The 23,145-nt window shown below is 46.6% G+C and overlaps 2 protein-coding genes and 1 long non-coding RNA gene across 4 annotated transcripts in view; 2 read left to right on the top strand and 1 right to left on the bottom strand.

Annotated features, from left to right (window-relative positions):
- Window positions 1-5,401, top strand: part of LOC123361464 (phospholipase A2-like) — a 28,905-nt gene extending 23,504 nt beyond the window's left edge. The window contains exons 3-4 of the mRNA XM_045001433.1: window positions 1,662-1,768; window positions 5,169-5,401. Of these exons, the coding sequence (XP_044857368.1) occupies window positions 1,662-1,768; window positions 5,169-5,317 (256 nt within the window). The 3' untranslated portion in view covers window positions 5,318-5,401. The remainder of the gene's footprint in view (window positions 1-1,661; window positions 1,769-5,168) is intronic.
- A 1,742-nt stretch (window positions 5,402-7,143) lies between these two features.
- On the top strand, window positions 7,144-22,785 carry LOC123347192. Of its 2 annotated transcripts, XR_006573072.1 has the most exons (6): window positions 7,144-7,209; window positions 7,964-8,066; window positions 9,711-9,802; window positions 10,491-10,570; window positions 16,805-16,888; window positions 16,986-17,117. It is a non-coding gene; the product is annotated as an uncharacterized LOC123347192 (long non-coding RNA). The 2 variants fall into 2 exon arrangements; XR_006573073.1 differs by lacking the exons at window positions 16,805-16,888; window positions 16,986-17,117 and adding an exon at window positions 22,619-22,785.
- Window positions 7,934-20,184, bottom strand: LOC123347187. Its single transcript, XM_044984565.1, has 4 exons — window positions 20,075-20,184; window positions 12,290-12,754; window positions 9,896-10,036; window positions 7,934-8,042 (listed from the first exon to the last, which is right to left on the bottom strand). Exons 1-4 carry the CDS (start codon window positions 20,139-20,141, stop codon window positions 8,038-8,040), a joined length of 678 nt encoding a protein of 225 aa, XP_044840500.1. The 5' UTR covers window positions 20,142-20,184; the 3' UTR covers window positions 7,934-8,037.
- Window positions 22,786-23,145: the final 360 nt, after the last annotated feature.

Genomic DNA, 23,145 nt, shown 5'->3' with positions numbered 1-23,145 from the left:
TCCCTCTGGGCAAAACTTCAAAGTTACACAAAGAGCCCAATTTTTTCCTCCTTCTATTTTGCAAAAGAAATCACAAATAGAAAATAAAAGTAATCTAATACATTCCTTCTCTAAATACTCACTACCCTACAGGAGTGGGATGGCTCCTTCTTTCTCTGTGTCCAGCAAAAAGCACACACCCGACACAGACAAAAGACTTTTTTCTCCTTCCAGATTTTAAAGTATCTTGTCCCCTTATTGGTCCTTCTGGTCAGGTGTCAGCTAGATTATGTGAGCTTCTTAACCCTTTACAGGTCAAAGAGGAATTAACCCTTAACGGTATGTTTATGACAAGAGTAGGAAGAGGAAATGAAGCAGTTCCCTTCCCTTCTTCTCTTCTCCCTCTCCCTCTCCCAGGCTTGAGAGGCCCAGCTCCTCCTCATTGCCAAGTGGTGAAGTGAGGACTCACCAGGCAGGGACATGGGAAGAGGGAGCAGCAGGAGGAGCTGGTGTCTGGCTAGGGAGATCCTGGGGCTCCCAGCATTTTCTGCCTGTGGGTGGAACAGGAACAGTGGCAGATGGGGTAGAAGAGATGCCCAGCTGGGAGTCCCCTGTTCACCTTCTCTCCTCACTCAGCTGGCTCCCCAAACCCTATTGGGAAGAGGGGAAAAGGGACAGACTCCTGACTGCCTTCCCTGCCCTGCAGGGGAGAGGGGATGAAGTAGAGCAGATCAATAATCTGTGACTGATAGAAACTCTGCTGAAATGTCCTGGTCTAAAATACAAGCACTGTAATGGAAGGTGTCACATTTCACCTGGTAGTATTCTGGCCCTGACTAATGGCCTGCTTGGCCGTTGCCGTAAGATAGAGCAGCTCTTGGACTGAGAATACTTGGTGCCTATAGTGTTCTGGCCCTACTCTGCTTTCCCATTTCCTGCAGTATGCCATCTAAACCAGGAGTGCAAAGGAGTTTGGCCTAGGGCCATTCCACCAGCTCTATACTGACTAGGAAAGCTTCTTACACTGGAGATGTTCCCCAAGCAGGGGCAGCTCTAGCTTTTTTGCCGCCCCAAGCATGGCAGTCAGGCAGCCTTTGGTGGCTTGCCTGCGGGAGGTCCGCCGGTCCCCTTCCGCAGGCAAGCTGCCAGATTGGTGGACCTCCCGCAGGCAAGCCGCCGAAGGCTGCCTGACTGCCGCCCTCACAGGGACCGGCAGGGCGTCCTCCACGGCTTGCTGCCCCAGGCACGCGCTTGGAGCACTGGTGCCTGGAGCCACCGCTGTCCCCAAGGTGGGAGATCCACTGCCCTTGAGCAAAAGAGAATCAGGCCCACGTCCTGGACTAAGCAGTCGCAGAAAGAAGTGTTGATGACACAGGTTCATAAGCACCTGCTGTAAGTGTACGCAAGAAAGGGTAGCACAGCTCAGTGTCACTCCTGTTTGCTCCATTAGCATCTGCAGAATATTAATAACAAACTCTGAAGGGTTGTTGTTTTTCACTGTAATGATCAAACACTTGTCTGAACAATAGAGAATTTCCCCTCCAGCCTAGGGAAATACCCGTAAGAATAGTCATAAATAGTTTTGTGTGGCCACATGGTTTCACATGCTGCATACTGGGAAATACCCTGAGAAAAGCCCACAGAAAGTAACAGCCAAAACTCAATCTCTTTGTTGCGGAAAGGTGCTGCCACAAGCATGACTGCTGCTATGACAAGGCAGAGCGGGAAGGCTGCAGCCCCAAGATGCAGAGATACGAATGGACTTGTGAACACAATGCTGTGGTGTGCGGTAAGGAAATGACTCCACTTTCCTTGTGTGTTTTAGATTTATTCCATTCCCTTTACATTAGGGGCCATTTCTATTTAAATTCGTTTGCTTGGGCCCTGCAAATGGAGCAGAAACATTTAAAAAAATCATGATTCTCTCTCCGTGACCTCGACTCCTTCCAAACTCCTTTAATCCCTTCCCTCCAGATCTTCACCTATGGAGGGACTATCTTGATGTAGCTAGTCAAGTTCAACCCCAAATGTGGGGGGTGGGGGTAGTAGCTACATGCAGATAAAACTACCTGTGCCTTGTCTCCACTTTGATTTGACTTTGGATTATCTATCTTGATGTAAAAACACACCTATTTTTTGCTGTGAAAGAATAGCCATAGTGTGGCTGTGAGGCACAGCTGGAAGTGCACTAAACACAGGTGTGAAGATGCACTGATTCATGGTCCCTACAGTCACACCACAAACATGAGTTAAACAGAACTGAGCTAACTCTATGGTAAACCAAGGCAAGGCTGTGACAGCCTCCACTAGCCCTTCTCTAATGCAGCAGCTAACAGCTGCCTCCCTCACATAACCCCCAATGGAGATTAGCGATGCAAACACTGTATGGCTTCTCCTTGGGGCAAGTCATCTGCCCTAACCTAGAGCACAGCAGCCCTTACTGGTCCAGGGAGGTGTTATGGCTGACTCAATACAAATAAAAGGGAAGAATGATTTAACGCCAGAAAATGCTGAAGCGATTGAGCTGAACACTGGAAATGGAAATTAAAACTAGAGCTGTTTGCAGTGCCATATATGGAGGGGCAGGGATAGCTCAGTGGTTTGAGCATTGGCCTGCTAAACCCAGGGTTGTGAGCTCAATCCTTGAGGGAGGCCTTTTAGGGATCTGGGGAAAAATCTGTCTGGGGATTGGTCCTGCTTTGAGCAGGGGGTTGGACTAGATGACCTCCTGAGGTCCCTTCCAACCCTGATATTCTATGATACTTGGGCTGTGGGTTAATAAATCACTTTTTGTCAGCCACTGAGTCATAAAAACAAATATTTACAGAGGAACAAAATGGAAACTCCTTTTACAGTGGGACTTATTTTTCCCCCTTTTGCTGCTACCATGCAATTTTGTTTGCTGAACAAAAAATGGAGATACCATTTTCTTCCATTCAAACATGCTTCAGAGTGTGCTTTGCTCTGTCTTCTGCCCATCTGCATGTGAGAATCACATTCCGTAAACACTCAAAATGTATGAAATACTGCAAGCTGCAAGGCAGGTTCAAAGGTATGAGTCCGCTCTCGCAGCAATAAGTGCCAAGCCAACCTGCTCTACTGAAACTGAAAATGCTGGGCATGCTACAGAGAGAACTTGAGAGGGGAGGGCAAGGCAAAAATAGAAAATTCTGAGGTGGGGCTCCCTCAGTGGCTCCTGTTGGTGTGGCACTCTGGATAACTGAAAGTCATTGGAACCCAAGAGTGAGAGAACCCAAGCATGAGAATGACTCTGTAGCCTGGTGGGCTGAGCATTCATGAAGGAGACCCAGGCTCCAGGCCTCCTACTCCAAGTACTCATTAAATATTTATCTACAGTGGAAAAGTTTCAGCAGCAGAGACTGAGGGAACACCCACCCCCAACACAATAGTGCAGTAGTTAGAGCATTCATGTGAGAGGTTTCAAATCCCTTCGCCTCATCAGATGAAAGGGGGACATAAACTGAGGGTCTCCCACATCCTAGGTGGGTGCCCTAACCAGAGGGTTAAAAGTTATGAGGAAGCTGTTCCCCATCCCCACTTCTTGCAAAAAATGCCTTATGTGTCCACCTTCAAAGAGGGTTCACAGTTGAGAGTGGCTAGCAGAAATAGGTGCCGATCTACACGAGATGGGCTTAGACGGCTTGTGGATCACATTTTAGGGCACCGATTTCTCTACATCCGTTGTATCGGGAGCCTAGGTGCCTAACTCAGTCTTTGGAGATTGCAATGTGTTCCTGCGATTTTCTAGGTGCCTAAAAGTTTGGTGATGTGAACTGGGTGTCCCAGCACCTACATACCTTTGTGATTCTAGGCCTAAAAGTTTTTACTGAGTTTTATTCTGTACTCTGCAAAGCCAGGAGAGCTCTGGAAGAGGAAGCAGGGTTCCACTCCTCCTTGAGCACCATTAGTGGAATTGCTTACTAAGTTCCAATCAATTATGCCTGTGCAAACCTGTCAACAACAAAGGGGCTGTACAGGGTGCCACTGAAAATCTAATTTGGCCTGCAGATCCTTTATGACAGAGGTGGGCAAACTATGGCCTGGGGGCCACATCCGGCCCTTCAGACATTTTAATTTGGTCCCCAAGCTCCCGCCAGGGAGCGGGGTTGAGGGCTTACCCCACCCCATGTAGGCTGTGGCTCCATGCAGCTCCCGGAAGCAGCGGCATGTCCCTGCTCCGGCTCCTATGCGTAGGGGCAGCCAGGGGTCTCCACACGTTGCCCCGCCCTAAGCGCCATGCCTGCAGCTCCCATTGGCCAGGAACTGTGGCCAATGGGAGCTGTAGGGGTGACACCTGCAGATAGGGCAGCGCGCAGAACTGCCTGGCCATGCCACCACATAGGAGCAGCTGGGGGACATGCTGCTGCTTCCGGGAGCTGCTTGAGGTAAGCGCCGCCAGGAGCCTGCACCTCCCGTGCCCCAACCCCCTGTCCCAGCCCTGATCCCCCTCCTGCACCCCCAGCCCCTCATCCCCAGCCCCATCCCAGAGCCCACTCCCCCAACCGGAGCCCTCACCCCCCCCCCACACACCAACCTCCAGCCCAGAGCCCGCTCCGGCACCCTGAACTCCTGGTTTCTGGCCCCATTCCACAGCCCGCACCCCCAGCCAGAGCTTGCACCCCAGCCCCCAATTTCATGAGCATTTATGGCCCACCATACAATTTCCATACCCAGATGTGGCCGTTGGGCCAAAAAGTTTGCCCACCCCTGCTTTATAAACACCACTTATGGTGTTTCTGAGAAGGAAAGCTCTCAACTTGATTCTCAAATGCATGTTGAATTGCCAGGGCTGAGAGCTGAGAAAAACACCTTCTTGTAAACGGAATCACCTTTCAGAACAGAAGCACAGTTTAATATATGCAGCTTTTTGAGCAGTGGTGGAAGAAGAGGAGTAACCCCATTACAGATGCTTATAATAAGTACAAAGTGAAAGGCTGGTTAAAAAATGATTTAGGTGCAAATTTTCAAAAAGGGTCACTGAATTTGGGTGAAAACTGAGGCACTCAACCCTCATGACCACTTAGGAAGATGAGTTGAACATGTATTCAGTGGGTATCATATGGCGGGCACCATTTTCTAGACACTGCCAATTTGCCACTAGCTATTATTGTCTGATGCTCGTGGTCCGATCTGAACTGTTCATCCTCTGTTGTCATTTTCTTTTTCAGATACACTGACAGATAGATGCCAAAAAATGGTGTGCCAATGCGACCAAGAAGCAGCCAAGTGTTGGGGCACAGCCTCTTATAACCCACATTATGTCCTCTGGCCAGATTTCTTATGTGGACAGACTACTCCCACGTGTCATGTTAGTTAAAAATTGGGGGACAAGACTAATCTTCCGGGGACATTTTTCTAATTTCTAAGATACTGTAATAAAATTGTTCATCTTTGATCAAGACTGATAGTGGTGTTAGAGAATTTCTGGCAGCCTGGGGATGGTGGGGAGGAGAAAAGGATTGGTTAGGCATCTCCTCGATATTTGGAATTAAGGATCAACCCCCCCATACACCTCCTTAGTTGAAGAGGGCCAAAGACATCTAATAGCGCACCACAGCAACTCCACACTGCAGTTATAGATAGAAAGAAAAAGTGTCAACAGCAGCCACTGGCATGCTGTCCTTTTACATTGCCTTACATTGAACCCCCATATGTTTTGGAAAGCACGGGGCCAGGGGTGCTCTATTTGGCTGTCTTTAATTAATTCCCACTGATGGCTACGCTGTCTATCAAAGCCCCAAAATAGTCCATTCTGGAAGTGCAGAAGTCATACTTTAAGTATGGGGGCTCCTGGAGATGGGTAGACAGGCGTCCTCATTTTCTCTATCATGGGGGACAAGCTGCCAAAGGGCATGGTCACTTGTTCACTTCTCTTTGTAAAGGAACCTGGACTCCTGGCAGGAGCCATGGTCAGGGCAAGAACTGAACATTTATCAGATTTTTGTCTCTCTAAAAGTCCTGACCAACAGTCTCTTCTTTTTGTCATCTCACTTCACACAGCTGGGAACACTTCTGAGAAGAACCTCAGAGGTGGGAAGAGAGTCACATTTTTCTTTTTCTGTTGTAGGGGCAGTAACCATTCATGGTTTCTACCCATAGGCTCATCAAATCCTGGACACACCTGAGTGTATAGTTCCACTGCTTCACATTTTAGGCCTTGATCTGCTTCTGTCCTGACAGATCTTAGCTTATCCCACTTTCTCTGCTGTATATGATTGCCTTCAGAAATATTAAATCATGCAGCTGAGATTGTAGACAGCATTATTAATGTTAAAGCAATCAATTCCACCTCATGTAAAAGTTTCTCATTCTACTTTTAGTTGAGTCCTTTATTTTTTGGGTCTCTATCCCACGTATGAGTTGTAGCACCAGGGAATGGCCATGATGTCAGCTTAATCTCATCATCCAACATGAGGCTGGGTGGAACTGCAATGTGGTAGGTGGCTAGTCATGAAGGTTTTAGCAGAGTGTGATAGCCTGCATACCACAAGAGAGACTCAATTGTGTGAATGGAGCCTGCCCAGAGATGAGGGCCTGGGAATTTGTGCTTGAGGTGAAAATGTGGTCTCTTTATATGAGAGACCTCTAGGAGCGTCAGGGTGCATGTATAAAGGGTGAGACTTTCAAAAGTGCTCCACATGGGCCTAACTCTGCTTCCATTGAAGTCAATGATGAAATGCCTCTTGACTTCAATAGGAGTGAAGTTAGGCCAATGCCCAGTGCTGTTGAAAATCCCACACAGAATCCCTACTGTGCTCCAGGGAACTCACTTGACCTCAGAGGACAGACCTTAACATGAGAGATCTCCTGGAGCCTCTGAAAAGCCCTTGGCTGAATTACTCCCACGCTTTGTTGAAGGTTCAAACTCTATCTGGAATGTTTCTGGACCACTGTAAGAGTGTTAATGTTGCCTTTAATTATTTTATTTTGTTAGAGGCTTGAAATCCCTTTGTTTTCTGCCTAATAAATCCTCTGGGTGTGTAAAATCAACCCTCAAGAGTACTTCAATTCCTTTGGCCAGGGTATTGCAAAATGGCTCTTCCTCTACCTCTACATTCCTTCATTATAAGAGCTCACCATGACAACCAAGTCAACAGAACAAGGTAAACTATACTGGGTGGTGCTGATAGGTTAGAACATTGACTTTCCTTGATCCCCTGGAAGGAATGCATTCAGGACAAATAATATGAGGGTACCAGTTAGCAATTGGTGAGATTGAGTATTTCACTCATCCATCAGTCTCTGTTGAAACAGGTGCCAGGTTTTATGCAAGAATTTTGTGGCTGAAAATGCTAGGGCACTACCTTTTAAAACAAGAAACAATGCAAGGAAAGATCCAGGGTGACGTATAAGAAATACACCTATTCTTCCAAGATACGTTGTCAAGTTAACCAGGACTGTAGCTAATAATAAGGTTAACCTCTTATAAAAGGCTGTTTTGGTCTACGCCAGTGGTTCTCAACCAGGGCCCCGGGGTCCCCTGGGGGGCCATGAGCAGGTTTCAGGGGGTCCGCCAAGCAGGGCAGCATTAGACTTGCTGGGGCCCAGGGCAGAAAGCTGAAGCCCCACTACAGGGGCTGAAGCCTGGGGCCCTGAGCCCAGTCACCTGGGACTGAAGCTGAAGCCTGAGCAGTGTAGCTTTGTGGGGGCCCTGTGGCGTGGCGCCTGAGGCAATTGCCCTGCTTGCTACCCCCTAATGCCAGCCCTGGCTTTTATATGCAGAAAACAGTTGCTGTGACACAGGTGGGCTGTGGAGTTTTTATAGCATGTCGGGGGGGAGGGGGAGTTGAGAACCCCTGGTGCATGCTATATGAGGAAGTTGACCATACTACTGTGTATGTAAAGGCAACAGTAAAGAGTCAGCATGTACTGAAAGCAGGAATTGTACTGAAGCAAACATTTTTATTACAGCTATAGACAGCACACATGGATAGCTCAAAAAACTGCCCCTTTTGGTTCACAGAATGTGACAAGTTATGACACACATGGAAGAAACTGTTTAGTCTTCTGGTATTTTCTGTAACCATGCCGCTCAAGTTATGCTGTGCAGGAAGGAAGAGAAACAAGTGAGTGATGCCGATATAATACAACACAACCAAGTATCCTACAATCACTAAACTGTCATAGGCGTTGTAGAAGCAAATGCGTTAGTGAAGTCTACCCATTCATGCGGTTTGGAATGCAAAGTCTTGAAGCAAAAGGGGCTACCACTTGGGGAGCTATTCCTAGAATCAGATAGCGGACTTAGGCCAGGGGTGGCCAGCCTGTGGTTCTGGAGCCACATGCGGCTCGTCAGAAGTTAATATGCGGCTCCTTGTATAGGCACCCACTCCAGGGCTGGAGCTACAGGCACCAACTTTCTAATGTGCGGGGGGCGGGGGAGCTCACTGCTCAACCTCTGGCTCTGCCACTGGCCCTGCCCCCACTCCACCCCTTCCCGCCCTTTCCCCTCAGCCTGGCTCGTCTCTCCCCCACCCCCAGCCTCCTGCACGCCAGGAAACAGCTGATCAGGAGGTGCGTGCTGATTGGTGGGGCTGCCGGTGGGAAGGAGGCACTGGGAGCGGGGTGGGGGAGCTGATGGGGGGCTGCTGACGTATTACTGTAGCTCTTTGGCAATGTACATTGGTAAATTCTGGCTCCTTCTCAGGCTCAGGTTGGCCACCCCTGACTTAGGCAGTCAAGGTGGTAATTAATGTTCAACAGAGTGGAATGAAACAGAGCAGTGTGCTGACTGCGAGCCCTTTCTAGGACTGACCATAAGGTGGCAGCACTGCTTTAGAGGAAGAGGTATGTATGTGTGTGCGTGCGTGCCTTAGAGGAAGAGGTATACAAGTGTGTGTGTGCACATCGCTTTGGAGGAAGGGGTGTGTGTGTGTGAGAGAGAGAGAGAGAGCATTGCTTTGAAGGCAGGTGTGTGTGAGTGGCCATGGCCAGATTTCTGAAGTGCTCAGAATCAACAACTGGCCAGATTTTCAAAAGAGCTCGGCTCCCATTTGGCCAAATAAATAAGGTTTTCAGAGGTGCTCAGCTCCCATTAGAACACTTAGGCCTGGTCTACACTGGGGGGGGGCGGGGGGGGGGGAGGGGTCAAACTAAGGTAAGCGTAGCTGAACTCGAAGTACCCTAGTTCGAACTACTCACCCGTCCAGATGCCGCGGGATCGAAGTCCGTGGCTCCCCCGTCAACTCCGCCACCGCCATTCGCGGTGGTGGAGTTCCGGAGTCGACGGGAGCGCGTTCGGAGTTCGATATATCGCGTCTAGACGAGACGCGATATATCGAACTCCGAGAAGTCGAACGCTAGCCGCCGACACGGGCGGGTAGTGTAGACGTAGCCTTAGCTAAGCACTTTTGAAAAATCTGGCCACTTCTTTTGTTGCCTAAACAGGAGTGAGCAGCTTTGAAAATTTGGCCCTCTGTACCACTGATATTTTGCAGCCACTGGGAGAAAATCCATGTAAGGTCTTAAAGGGTGAGGGTAAGAACGGTGGTTCAGACTGAAGAGGGCAGGGGAAGGGGTTGAAGACAACTCAGTATTTCTGAACGGTCTGTGTCTGTTCAGTGTGTACCTTTGTGTGGGAGTTTGTGGGCAAGGCAGTCCTTCCAAGTTTTTTGTAGGTGAATGATGTGCTGTGTCCACACAGCGCTGTTACATCCAGCGTAGGTTTGTCTGAAAAACAGACACAGACGTACATCTGTCTTTGTCACTAGATTTCACCAGGACTGTCCAGCTATCCTGTTCCTTGCATGATCCCTGCTCAGTCTGTGACTGCTAAGTGGCTAAATCTACAGGAGTTCTAAAGGTACTTTGGTCACATGGAAAGCGTTGTCTGTGTTTTATGAGAAGCTCATATTTTTATAGTAACTGATCCGAGAATTCACTGTCTCCTCCATACCTTGGTGAGGTGCTTGTTTTATGCACAGGAGACACTTCCTCAACCGAGGAGTTAGAACTATAATCAGAACCACCAAACCTCCTATACCGGCTGCCACAACCCCAATGATTGTTCCAATGGATTCTTCTATGCCAAACAACCCTGGGGAAAGAGGCACAGTGACACAAGACATATTACATGGAGCTATATGCCCATGTAGGATAGTACACAGGAGAAGTTCCTGATTTCTACAGTATCTTGCCGAGGATGTTGCCTATTGTGATACAGATTATATGGATTTCTTGATGGGCAAGAAACTGCAGGTCTCTACAGCAGAGAGAGAGAGTATAATCCACTGCAGATCATGTGGATTTATTTCAGCATAGGCAGGAAGCAGCAATACACAATGGGGACTGGAGACAGTGTATTGCACACTGATTAGTTTCAGTGCAGGGCTGTAGGCTGTACTATGCTGTGAGGTGATAGTGAATTATGAATCAGGCTGTATTTATAGGGGTCTCCCCTGCATTCTTCTTGTACTCGTAAGGTATGAGCAAACAGTAAAGAATACCTTGCAATATTCTGAGTATTGTAACTTTTCTGCAACTTTCCAGAGGAGACAGCACCAAAGAGGGGTAAGATCTGAAGACATTTGTTTCTCACTGGGACCTGGGGGCAATCACCACCACTTGACTGGTAGGTAGAGATGTGACACTTCCACATTCTTTGGGATCATTACATCCTGAGGTTCTGGTTCAGAATTCACTGGAACTGAGTATTGCTTGAGGGACATAGAAGGTCTCTGATCTGGGGAGGGTGGTAGAATGGAGAAACAGCAAGAGGAAGTGTGTCTTTAGGAAGAAGGAAGTGAATGGGAGAACAGGTCAGGGATCAGCAGGGTGTGGCCAGACCAGACTTAAAATGGCATTTTATCTTTACATCTGAAATGCAATAATTTCCCCAACGAAACTGCCAGATTGATGCACAATCAGACCTAGGTCACGTATTCATTACATCCCTGTTTGCTGATAAATTTACCATGGACTAGAAAATGTGGACAACATTGTTCACTGTGATGGCTGCAGGACAGATACTGAGGTCCTTAATCAGTTTTAAATAAGTCCTCAATTAGGAAAGCTCCCATTGACATCAATGGGAGTTATCTGCATAAAAAAACCTAGACCTCAGAATTTGGCCATGATTCATCATTTCTTAAGTTAATTCCATTGACCCACTCATCTGTTTAAAATTAAGCATCCTTTGCACAATAGTGCTAGGGTTGCTCCCCATGCTTTAAGATAAGCATCTGTTTGAATGCTTTGCTGAATCAGGGCCTACATGCAGCAGGTGTCACTAGTTTAAAGGCCTTTGCAATGGACCTCTTTTACAACCATGTAAAATGGGACAGAAGGAAAGCAAAGTGCTGGAAGAATTTGTCTGAAAGGACAGTCAGAAGGGAGTGGAATAGAGGGAAAGGAATTGCTTAAGAGAGATACAAGAATAAAGGAATTAAAGTGAGTTAAGGCAAACATTAGGCAGAGCTTCAGGAAAAATGTCTTAACATGAAATCTATTACAATATACAAAAACCTCCCATGAAAGGTGGGGAAATGCGAAAACTAGTGTGGGCATAGCCAAGAGAATATATTATGGGGAAATACCCTGTAGTTTGATACACAGTTTGGCCAAAAGATGGACTAGTCAACCTAATAGATCTTTTCCATCTCTAAAGCTCTGATTTATTTAGATCCGTTTTAGGAGGACCAAGTTTTGTGGTAAATAATGTCCATTGTGAGTTAGATTTCTCTCAGGGTATGTCTACATTTCGCACTGGATCGATGGGCAGTGATCGATCCAGTGGGGGGTTGATTTATCGCGTCTAGTCTAGATGCGATAAATCAACCACTGAGCACTCTCCCTGTCAACTTCGGTACTCCACCGGAGCGAGATGCGTAGGCGGAGTTGATGGGGGAGGGTCAGCCATCAACTTACCACAGTGAAGACACTGCAGTAAGTAGATCTAAGTACTTCGACTTCAGCTACATTATTCACAAAGCTGAAGTTGCGTAACTTAGATTGATTCCCTCCCCTGCAGTGTAGACCAGGCCTCATTCTCTGGTCTCTTTCATTCAAGCATATTGCTGAACTGATGCATTCCACTGCCCCAGAAAGATGGAAAGGCAGCTACATTGGTCATGAAGCACATGTTGTGGGGATGACGTGTTAATGAAGCTATTAGAACAAACAATGTGAGATTTCACCAGACAAAGGCCAATATCTTGTGAGAGGCATACTCTATACTGTCACAGTTATTTTACCAATTAGTATCAGCTCCAGGCCTCCTCTTCCGTCTACTAGTGCACAAACCAACTTCAAGGGGCGAAAAAGAAGAACTGAAATGAACACAAAATATTACCCAGTGCTCTCCTGATCCTGAGCTTTGTACCACTCCCCATCACCACCTTCCCACTGGACAGTGTCACTTGGCAGAAATAAATGCCGTGATCACTGGCTGTCACATTGAGGATAGTCAGGGAGGCATCTCCTTGCGATAAGTTCCCATGTATGAAAGCCCTGGAGTAGTTTGTCAAGACAGTCACATTGTTCTCCAGTAGGTCCATCTGCCCCTTTTCATCCACTTTGTACCACTTCACTGTCAGCTTGCTCAGGGATGGGCCCCAGGGACTGTGAAATTGACAATTCAGGGCCACAGTTTCACCCTCTTTGGTTTTCTCCTTGGCTGGGATCTGAGCCACAAATGGATGCCATGGCTCAGGGGTGGTCACCACTAGGGCCAGCACCGCTGTGTGAGCAGTAGCAGGAGAGTTGAGGGTGATGGTTGCGTTCTCTTTTGCTGCATCTTCAGCACAAATGAAGACAACTGCACAGAGAGAAAGATGAACAGTTTTGAGGTTAATAGTAGGGTTGCCAGGAACGCCCACTCGAAAAGGGACCCTGGCATCTCTGGTCCAGTCGGCAATGCAGTGGGGCTAAGGCAGGCTCCCTCCCTGCCCTGGCTCTGCACAGCTCCCAGAAGCAGACGACATGTCCCTGTAGCCCCTAGCTGCAGGGACAGCCAGGGAGGGTCCGTGTGCTGCCCCCGCCCCTAGTGCCAGCTCTACAGCTCCCATTGGCCGGGAACCGCAGCCAATGGGAGCTGCAGGGTTGGCGCCTGCAGTGCAGGCAGTGCGCACCATGCAGAGGCACCTGCCTGCCCCTGTGCCTAGGATCCAGACATGTCAGCTTTTTCCGAGAGCCGCGCAGAGCCAGGGCAGGCAGGGAGCCTGCCTTAGCCCCACTGCGCCACTGACCGGGAGCCGCCTGAGGTAAGCACCACCCAGCCGGAGCCTGCACCCCAAAAACCCTGCCCCAGGTTGTAATTCTCTCCTCCATACTAACTCCCTCCCAGAGCCCACACCCCAACCCCCTGCTCCAGCCCTGAACCCCCTCCTGGAACCCACACCCTGCACCCCAACCCCCTGTCCCAGCCTGAGCCCCCTCCTGCACCCAAACTCCCTCCTGGAGCCTGCACTTCTCCTGCACCCCAACCCAAGCCCTGAGCACCCTCCCACATCCAAACTCCCTCCCAGAGCTCACACCCCCTCTTGCATCCCAACCCCCTGCCCCAGCCCTGAGCCTGCTCCCGCAGTCCGAACCCCTCAGGTCCAGCTCAGAGTCCCCTTCTGCACCCTGAACCCCTCATTTCTGGCCATACCCTGGAACCTGCACCCCAAGCTGAATCCTTCACCCCTCCCACACCCCAACCCCCTGCCCAAGCCTGGAGCCTCTTCCCGCACCCTGAACCTCTCATTTCTGGCCCCATCCTGGACCCCGGACCCCCAGCTGGAGCCCTCATCCCCTCCTGCACCCAAGTGAGCAACAGAGGGGGAGGGGACTCGGGGAAGGGGCAAGGTAGAGGGCGGGGCAAGGGTGTTCGGTTTTGTGCGAGTAGGACGTTGGCAACCCTAGTTAATAGTGGAATAGTGGGAGCTGCTAGGTACTTAGCACAGCTGAAAAGCAGGTCACTTACTTAGGTGCCTAGATATAGACTTAGGAGCCTAAGTTTAGGCAACCATTTTTTAAAATCTTGGCCCAATTGTGTGTGAACTGATGGAACCTCCAGCCCAAGTGTCTGTTCAAATGAGTTTAAGGATGAATGTGAATATTTCCCACAGCTCTCGTATTTCCCTCTCATTAACTTTTAAATACATCATCTGCCCACTTTCTACCCGGGAGAACCTGATTTTTATCCACACTGCCCTCAACTCTAAGTGCACCAGGCAAAGTAGAGCACTGGTCAGAGGGGAGAGGCGACAAAATGACTGAAGATGAGAAATTAAAAGGGAGGGAAGAAGAGAGTTCAACCAGCCAAGAGAGCCCAACAAGGAAGGCTACTGAGCTGAATAATATTAGGTAGCTCCTTTATGGGTCATGGTATGGCAGGAAGGACAAGGATGGGTCTTGCTTTGATGTGTGCTCAACAGAAAGGTGATTGGTAATCAGCCCATTCACAGTCTCCCTCCTTCAACGGCATGAAGGTTGGAAGCCGACAGTATCCGAATGTCCCACACTGTTTTGACAGCTGGCATCTTGAAAGACAGAAGAGGTACTCAAGAACACTGCCAACAGACTTTTATCTGTTTATTAACAAGTCTGTTGACAGTACCCAGGGTTATGTTCAAAACCAGAGAAGAGGCAGCACTACCCTGCTGCTATTTATATGTATAAATAGTAGAGATGCTATGCAGGGATTTCAAACCGCATTTCCCCAGGCTGCTGCTAATCATAGTATCAAAAAGCCAGGAGCTCTGGGACAGCTGAGTGTGCCTCATTTCTGGAAACAAACCTCAGTGCACAAAACAAGAAGAATCTTTTCCCTCTGAAATTCCTAACTGGAACAACTGGATGGGGTGCCAAGCACGAAAACAAAACAGCAATAGAGGGTTTAGAATCTATATTTAAAATATTTTTTATTTTCTTAAAAAAACAGTTCCCGTTCCCCCAATAACCACCTACAGAATATCATGGAATACAAGACATTACATGGCGAGGGGCTGATTTTCCATTGCCTTGAGACTGCTGTTGCCATTTACAGAGTGCAGAGTGAGTTAAGAGGATGTCAAATGCTATCATTCTCCTTTGGTAGTATTTGACCCTCATGCTGCCCTCACTGGGCACAGTTGAACATGATGACCCAAGGTGCAAAGCAAAAGAGAATCAAATCTCTAGTCTCCAGGTTACAAGTGATCAATTAGAGTGGCTTCTCCATACACACACGCACAAAATCTCTTTTGTGTTTATGTGATGCTGTATGAGTGGATATGACCATGACCATTTATATCATTGATATTACCACTTTATACAGTTGCAACAAATCTTGAAGAAAGTATATCATGTAAGGTGTCAATGCAAAAGTTATGATTCGCTAAGTATGATTATTCTGTTTATATACGTGTATTATCTTTGCATCTGAAGTTATGAATATTGGCTATGCACTGGTAGCTTACGCGTGTGTGGTATTTGTGGGTAACACCCACCAGATAAGATTTACATCAAGGCCATATAAGCTATGTGTTGATGGCCCACTAAGGACACTTCACTCTAACAATGGGCCATAGAAGAAACTCATCCCACCCAGTAAGCCTGCCTGTGGATTCCTCAGCAAGAATATGGGCAATGGCTGCCGCTGTGAGTATCAAAGCATGCAAGGACATGTGATATGCTCATGTGACCCTGGACTCCATCTTGAGCCAGTAACTTTCCACAAACTGGGCTGTAAGCTTTTTTTTTTTTTTTTTGAGACAGTAAATTTCCAGGCACCTGGCAGAGGATCTAAAAGTCCCCTGAGATATCTCCATTTTTCCTCTTTCCTGTCCTGATTCTCCGGACTGTGGATTTACAACTAAAAGGAGGATTTTGAACTATGGACCTTCCAATCTTTGGACATTACCAGAGACTACAAGCTAGCAGTGTATATCATCATTGCTACAAACCTGATATAAGAACTTTGCAATTATTTGTATGTATATGATCTAGTAACTGTTACTAACTTTCTTCTTTTATTACCAAACTTTTGGTTTTTAGTTACTAAAGGATTGGCATCAGTGTGATTATTGGATAAGATCTGAGTTACATATTGACCTGGCTAAGTGGCTGGTCTCTTAGGATTAGACGAACCCTATGTTTGAGTAAATTGGCTTTCAATAACCACTCATCATAGAGTCCAGTGTCTGGGTGGTGAGACTAGGGCTGGAATGCCTAAGGAGACTGCATTTTTGACATCCTGTTAACCAGTGTGGTGAGACAGAAGTTTACTTTTGTTACTGGCTTGGTATAATCTAATGAAAGAATAACCACCAGTTTGGGCTGAGTCTGCCCAATTTCTCAGCAGTTTGTCCTGAATCTGGCATTCTCAGCTGTGACCCACTGATGCACAATGACAGTTTATAATTAGAATTATTAATTATTTGTGTTATGGTAGTGACTAGAGGGCCCAGTGATAGGGCCCCATTATGGTAGGTGCTGTACAACACAGAACAAAAAGACAATCCATGCCCTGCACCAAAAAACTTACAGCCTGTGTGTAAGACAAGAGGCAACAGATGGATACAAAGATGGGGAGAGTACAAGGTAGTTGTTTGTAAAATATCCTAATTGGCTACAAAACCAATGTTAAACAGTTACACGGTGCTTACATTCTGAAATGCTTTACAAAATGTGCTGTACAACAGCCAAAATGGTTGGCTGTGAGGTAGCAGTCCACATACTAGAGAACAGCATGATAGTAGCACAGCATACCAGTGGCTGTAGTGTCCCCTGGTGATATAGAAGAGGCGGGACTCAGTTGTAATGAATATAAAAGTGATTTTTTTTATTGAGACAACCAGATATATACAGTAGCTGTGATTCTCACAGGCTCTCTTGCTCCCAGATTGGCTAATACAGCCTGTGCTGCCTCATGTCACCATGCAAGATGGCTGCTGTGTCACACCCCAGAGGTGGCTGCATTTCTGTGGTGAGTGAGTAATCACTGTACATGCAGTCTATAAAGCTCTTTAGAATGAAAGCCATTTCAGTTAGTAACAATAGTCTTTACTTCCTATTCCTAACAGTGACAGTTCTCTGTCAAACAGCTGCCCCATTCCACTCCAGAGCTCCAGGTCAGTGCTGAGTTAGGCCATATTTTAAGGATTCCTATAAAGCATTTTGGAATTAGAGGCATTTCAGTGGGAAAGATATTCTCCTTCACTTCCTGCCCCAAACTGTTCTGCAATGTTGTTGCAGCGCTTTGGAGTTTCGAGTGTAGCCAAGCCCTCTGTATAAACACGAAAGCTTGTCTCTCTCACCAAAAGAAGTTGGCCCAGTAAAAGATATAATTGCATCCGCCTTGTCTCGCTAATGAACTGTTGCTTTAAGAGTGGTGAGCACCTCTGCATGCCGACTTTCAGGAGAAGTCCGAATTGTTTTGTCATTAAATAGCCATTCTTTCTTCCTATCTATTTTGAGTATCCTACTCTTAGGGCAAATCTACACGTAAACCGATGCAGCTGCACCACTGTAGCACTTTGATGAAGATGCTCTAAGCCAACAGGAGAGCTCTCCCGAGAGGTGGTAGCTATGTCAGCAGGAGAAGCTCTCCCACTGAAATAGCGCTGTCTACACAGGGGGCTAGGTCAATATAATTACGTCGCTCAGGAGTGTGGATTTTTCACACCCCTGAGTGACATTGTTATACTGATATGGGTCTGAAGTGCAGACCAGACCTTATTTCATATGTCCATCTGCAGTATGATTACTGTCTATTTTCCATTTACTGAGTAAGAAGGTACCATTTTTACATTGGCACTTTTCTAATCATAACTGCACATTAATTGTGTTTTCTAACATCATCACTGTTCACCATGAGTTTTACTTCCACTTTGATATAACTGACCTTGTCATCTGTTGTGATCCTGTATCTTTGTCTCAATATACATCACTGAGATTGCAATTAATCACTAAGAATCAGAACCCAAAAGAGTGGTCTGTGTCTTTTAGTGCCAGCTGTGTTTTGGATCTTCACTGTGAAGGTCACAGCACAGACTTTTTTTTTCCATGTTGCGCAACTGGGAAGTGACTAGTTCATTGATATTTAAATAGACAATGCCCTTATGTTGGCATCCAGGAATATTTCTTGCCAAATGCTTTGTTGACTCTGCCACTAAGCTCTTTTTATTCCATTCTTTTCATTAGTATAGAGATGGGTATCTCCACCTGTCATGTGGAAGTCAGGTCTGATTCCCCGATGGGGACAAGCTCTGTGTTTTTTTGCTTTTAAGATACTTAAAATTAGACTGACCAATGCACTGGGAAATATAGTGCAGGGGACAATCCTCTCGGGCCAGGAGGAATGCATTAGGGAACCTATAAGTAATTTTAATATAAAGCTGAGATTTTCATATCTAGGGCCGGGTCCTGAGGAGCACACAAGGCAGGTTAAAGGGGGTGGGGTGGCTCAAAGATGGACTAAAGTTTACTTTTGCGCTACCCCAAACTCTACTCCCTGGAGCAGTGGTCTCCAACCTTTTTGTGACCAGTAGCACATTCGTGTTTTCAGAAGAGTGTGGCGGGCGCCAACAATTTTTCAAGGCTTATTTTGTATTTGTACATTAAATAATACGAAAAACATCACATTTAATATTCTGCCCATTCTGGGTTGAAATAATACGTACGTCGTCTCTTATTTGAGCCACTCATTTTGGGGCAAAATGTTAAAAAAATAATAAATTGCAAAGCACAAGAAAACAGCAGTATCAGTGCAGGAAGAATACTCACATACAGGGCTGGCTCCAGGCACCAGTGGAGCAAGCAGGTGCCTGTGTCAGCACATGCTACGGGGCAGCATTCGGTCCATTCTGCAGAGGCAGAGCGTTTTTGTTTGTTTGTTTGTTTTTTTGTTCTTTTTTGGCAGCAGTTCTGGGCAGTGCAGGGAGAAGCCTGAGAGAAGCTGCACAGCCTGCAACCATGGAGTACTCTGTCCCCAGCAGGCAGGGGGCCCTGGCATCTCTCCCCTGCTGGGCACTAGGCGGGCCCCGCACCTGCCGGGGACAGAGAACACCGGCGCCTGCAACCCTGGAGTTCTCTGTGCCCGGCAGGCGCGGGGCCGCGGCTTCTCTTCTTGAAGCCGGAAAGAAGCTGCAGCCCGGCACCTGCCGGAGACAGAGACCACTGGCACCCACAGCCCTGGAGTTTTCTGTCCCCGGCAGGCATGGGGCTGGAAGAAGCCGCAGTCCTGCGCCTGCCGGGGACAGAGAACACCAGCGCCTGCAGCCATGGAGTTCTCTGCCCCCAGCAACCGCAGGGCCGCGGCTTCTTTCCCCTGCTGAGCACTAGGTGGGCGCACATAAAAGCTCTGGCGGGTGCCATGGTGCCCGCGGGCACCACGTTGGGGACCACTGCCCTGGAGTAAATCCGAGCAGCCTATGGGTGTCTTTAACATACGCCAGACACAACCAACCTCAAGGAACTAAAATGGTAGCTGGAGATTGGCACAGGGCATAGATCTCCTGGTCATGCCCCCATTCCTTTGGCCATACCTACTAAGTGGACATTTGGGAAGGGAGTGGCAAAAAGTCATTATACCAGGTCTCCACCATCAGAGAATTCCCCTACACTACAGCAACTGGTTATGCTGGCTTTACAGCTGGTATCTGCCAGCAATCCAGTGCAATATGGTCACATCACATTCCAGGATCTGACCCCTAAATTCTATAATTAAGTGATAAATGACTGTATATACCTCTGCTTAATTTATAAGAATTTTTAGCTGAGGTTGGCTTTGGAAAATTAATATTTATAACTGTTCTGTGAACACACTGGGTAGCTAATATGTCAGAAAAACAAACAAGCCATAAAGCTTCTACTAATGAAGGTACATAGTCAGCCTTCTCGAGAACTAATGGAAATGGAAAGATACATTTCACCTTTGGGATGAAATGCAAAAAAACATGCCTATGAGGTAAATAGGAATGGATCTATAAACAAGAATGTGTTTTTTCAATGGAAAATCCAGTACTGAATTTGACCCACAAAGTTCCTTCTGTATCCTGAGAAGTCCTTAGGGGAGAATGGCTTAAAAAAAAAAAAGCCTCACAAACCAAATTTCAGAAATATGCCAAACTCCTCCAGATTAAGGAAGATGTTTAAACAGATCAGCACTTACCCATTTGCAAGGAGAACAGGAGAAGAGGCACTGCATAGACGTAGAAATTCCCAGCTTGCTGTTTCATAGCTGTTGAAGTATATAGTCAATTTGCCCTAGCCTGTCTCTCAGATCGTATGGGCAAAAAAATATCTCTGCTGTTGCAACAGGAGTTCGCATTCTGACCAATGAAAGTCACACTTTCTAAAGTTACCACAGCTTCAAGTTTGCAGCATGCTACCTGGATGACTGCCACATTTTAACTTGTTATAGTGGCTTCCATGCTGTCGAAATACGGGGGTGGGAAACACAACAATTATTCTCTTTATTGCTTTGGACTTGTGTGCACCAGAACCGGAACCTGGAGCTGATGAGTGCTTATTCAATAGAGGGTTCCTTGTCTGTTGAGCCCCTAAGGGATTTCTTGGCAGCTGGGCCTCCATAGTTCCTATTGATTTTATTGGGAGTTGTGGCTACTCAGTGCCTCTGAAAATCTGGCCATATGTGCTGTGCGTGTGATGAAAATATATCCCCCAAAGTATTTTTTTCAGTGTAGTAGAAATCCTGATTAACCAAAGGTTGGTTAGTGTTAACTGTTGGTTAACTGAAGCTTGGTTATGGGTTATATCCCCTGGGAATAGGGAAGGGGGTTGAAAATAGCAGACCTGTCTGCAAAGCTGACTAAGGTACTGTCTTGTTGTTTGTGGAAAGTAAAGCCAGGCCTTCACACAGGAACAGGTCCAACACTATTTTATGGGAAGAACTCCAGGTAGGGAGACCAGATGTCCCGATTTTATAGGGACAGTCCCAATTTTTGGGTCTTTTTCTTATATAGGCTCCTATTACCCCCCACCCCCATCCTGATTTTTCACATTTGCTGTCTGGTCACCCTAACTCCAGTAGCCAGCTCCACATTCTGCAACAACTCACTCAGTACTCACTGATCCTGCTGGCAGTGTTACAGCTGCATGGTGGACACACCATGCCAGCTGCCTGGCTGGCATCTCTTCCCTGAGCTCTGGGACTGCGGACCCAGTGAAGCTTTCTTGAAGCCCACTGGCTGTTTTTCCTATTTCTGCAATGATAGCTGAAGATTTTGGCTGTTCCTCAATGTCCTTCATATAAATGGGAATGTACTGTTATGGTCTGGTGAAGATTCTGTTCCACATCCATTTAAAAGTTTCCAGTAAGGGAGCCTGAGTACTTTTTTTTGTACTGGGGGGAGGGGAAGGTGCACAAAAAGATTGAGGAAGAAAGCTGTAGTGCTATTGAATTGTATTGCTATTATTATAGGCCTGTTTCTTAAACACCCCTGTTGACTATTCTAATGGTTTCATTTTTAAGACAATGACACCCAAACTCTCACATACTGATTCCCCTAACTCCACATCATATCCTAGTTCCTGACTTCCCAAATCTGGTGACCCGATACTATGTAGGAGGTTACAGGTTTAAGAGTGATAGTTTACTTGCTTTAATTTTGGGCTGTGCTCATAGGTGCTGGAACCAGGAGTGCTGAGGGTGCTACTGCACCCCCAGGTTTGAAGTGGTTCCCCTCATATACAGGGTTTACAGTTTGGTTCAATGGCTCTCAACACCCCCACTATAAAAATTGCTCCAGCACCCCTGGCTGTGCCCAGATACTATGCTGATATCTAGACAGATGGATGATGGCTCCAAAAGGTCCCCTGCAAGTGTTTTAAAAGAGCTGAAAAAGGCAACATTTTCTTTCATGATTTAAGCTTCTAAACATAATTGTGAAATCTTCATTTTGCAGCTTTGTTGTCAATGCAGGGTCCAGCCGGATATTTACTTTTATCTCAGTGTTTCTCCGGGGAAACCCAAGAGCTCTGCGGAGGAATTACAGCACTGGATTGTCTGGAGTCCTAGAACTAGAGAGGGCTGCAACTCTATAACACTGCCTATTGCTGTACAACGGGGCCCTTCGGTTTCCAAGCACTGGTGCAGCACGGAAGAGTTATCCCTTTTGACAAATAATCATTTGGAACTGGAAGGAGTGGAAGTCCACACTGACGTTTTAAAACTGGAGGCCTGTATTTCTGCAATGGGGGCTCTGAATGATGCTGTGTGATGAACAAAAGGAAATATTGTCAGGGATCCGAGAAATGCATTTGCCACGGAAAAATGCGGAATTTACCTTTTACAGAGAAGCTTTAATTTTTACATTTTGTGAAAAAATAAAAACATATACAATAGAACCCCCATTTATCCAAGCCTCCAATATCCAGCTCTCCATGTTAACTGAACCACCAGCCACCTGGGGCTGATAGCGGCAAGGGCTCGGGTGGTCAGCCCCCACACGGTGGAGGCTTGAGCAGTCAGCTGGAGCCCAGCTGCTGTCAGACCTTGACAGCTGGTGGTTCGGTTAATATGTATAATGAAGGCTTGGAAAAATGCGGTTCTATTGTATATCAATAAAACATTGTGTTCAACTGATACCTATATATATTGTGGTGAGGGAAAATAAAGTTCAGCATTTCATTTTAATCACAAAAAACCATGGATTTCTAGTTTTTCATCAGAGATTTTTTTTTCCCCCCACAGAAAACTAGGAATCCTGATGATCGTATAAAGGAGTTAAACGCCAAATTTGAGGAAGTGGTACTGAGACATAAAAACCTTGTGTGTGCCCTGAAGGAGTAGTCCATGCTGAATCATTATTGCAGTGTTGTTGTTTATGCTTACCTCATCCTGTATTCATATTTTGTTTGTGCATCTCCCAATAAATGTGTTACTCTTGAGAAAAAAGATGTACCGGCAATTTCTAAACCTGAGAATAAGGAATTGATCAGCTGTTGCTAAATCTCATGATTTTATTGTGAGTCTTGTGATATTTGGTGTTTTTTTCTTAAAGCACCAGCGCCTGGAGTCATAGGATTATGAGAGATTTCAGCTTTCACTTTAAAACATTTTTTTTTCCAGCCTGCTTGTTTGTGGAGAAAAGCTTGAAAACGTGAATGCTAGAGACTCAAAAGAATCCAGATGTTATTATTTTTAAACCAATCTCATGATTTTTGAATGTTTGATATTAGCAATACTGGCATTGGCTTGTCTGCTCCAGCAGTTGGGTG

Source organism: Mauremys mutica, chromosome 1 (genome assembly GCF_020497125.1).
Source record: "Mauremys mutica isolate MM-2020 ecotype Southern chromosome 1, ASM2049712v1, whole genome shotgun sequence".
NCBI lineage: Eukaryota > Metazoa > Chordata > Testudines > Geoemydidae > Mauremys > Mauremys mutica.
The sequence above is the reverse complement of the archived record's forward strand: the minus strand, read 5'-3'. Positions and strand labels throughout refer to the sequence as shown.

What these genes read in the sequence shown, in the direction of transcription:
- LOC123347187 (XM_044984565.1), bottom strand. Translation starts at nt 20,141, where the DNA reads ATGAAACAGCAAGCTGGGAATTTCTACGTCTATGCAGTGCCTCTTCTC. An exon ending in CCTGTTCTCCTTGCAAATGG is followed by an intron (nt 12,755 to 20,074) that starts GTAAGTGCTGAT and finishes CTCTCTGTGCAG; the next exon opens with TTGTCTTCATTTGTGCTGAA. An exon ending in CAGGATCAGGAGAGCACTGG is followed by an intron (nt 10,037 to 12,289) that starts GTAATATTTTGT and finishes CTCTTTCCCCAG; the next exon opens with GGTTGTTTGGCATAGAAGAA.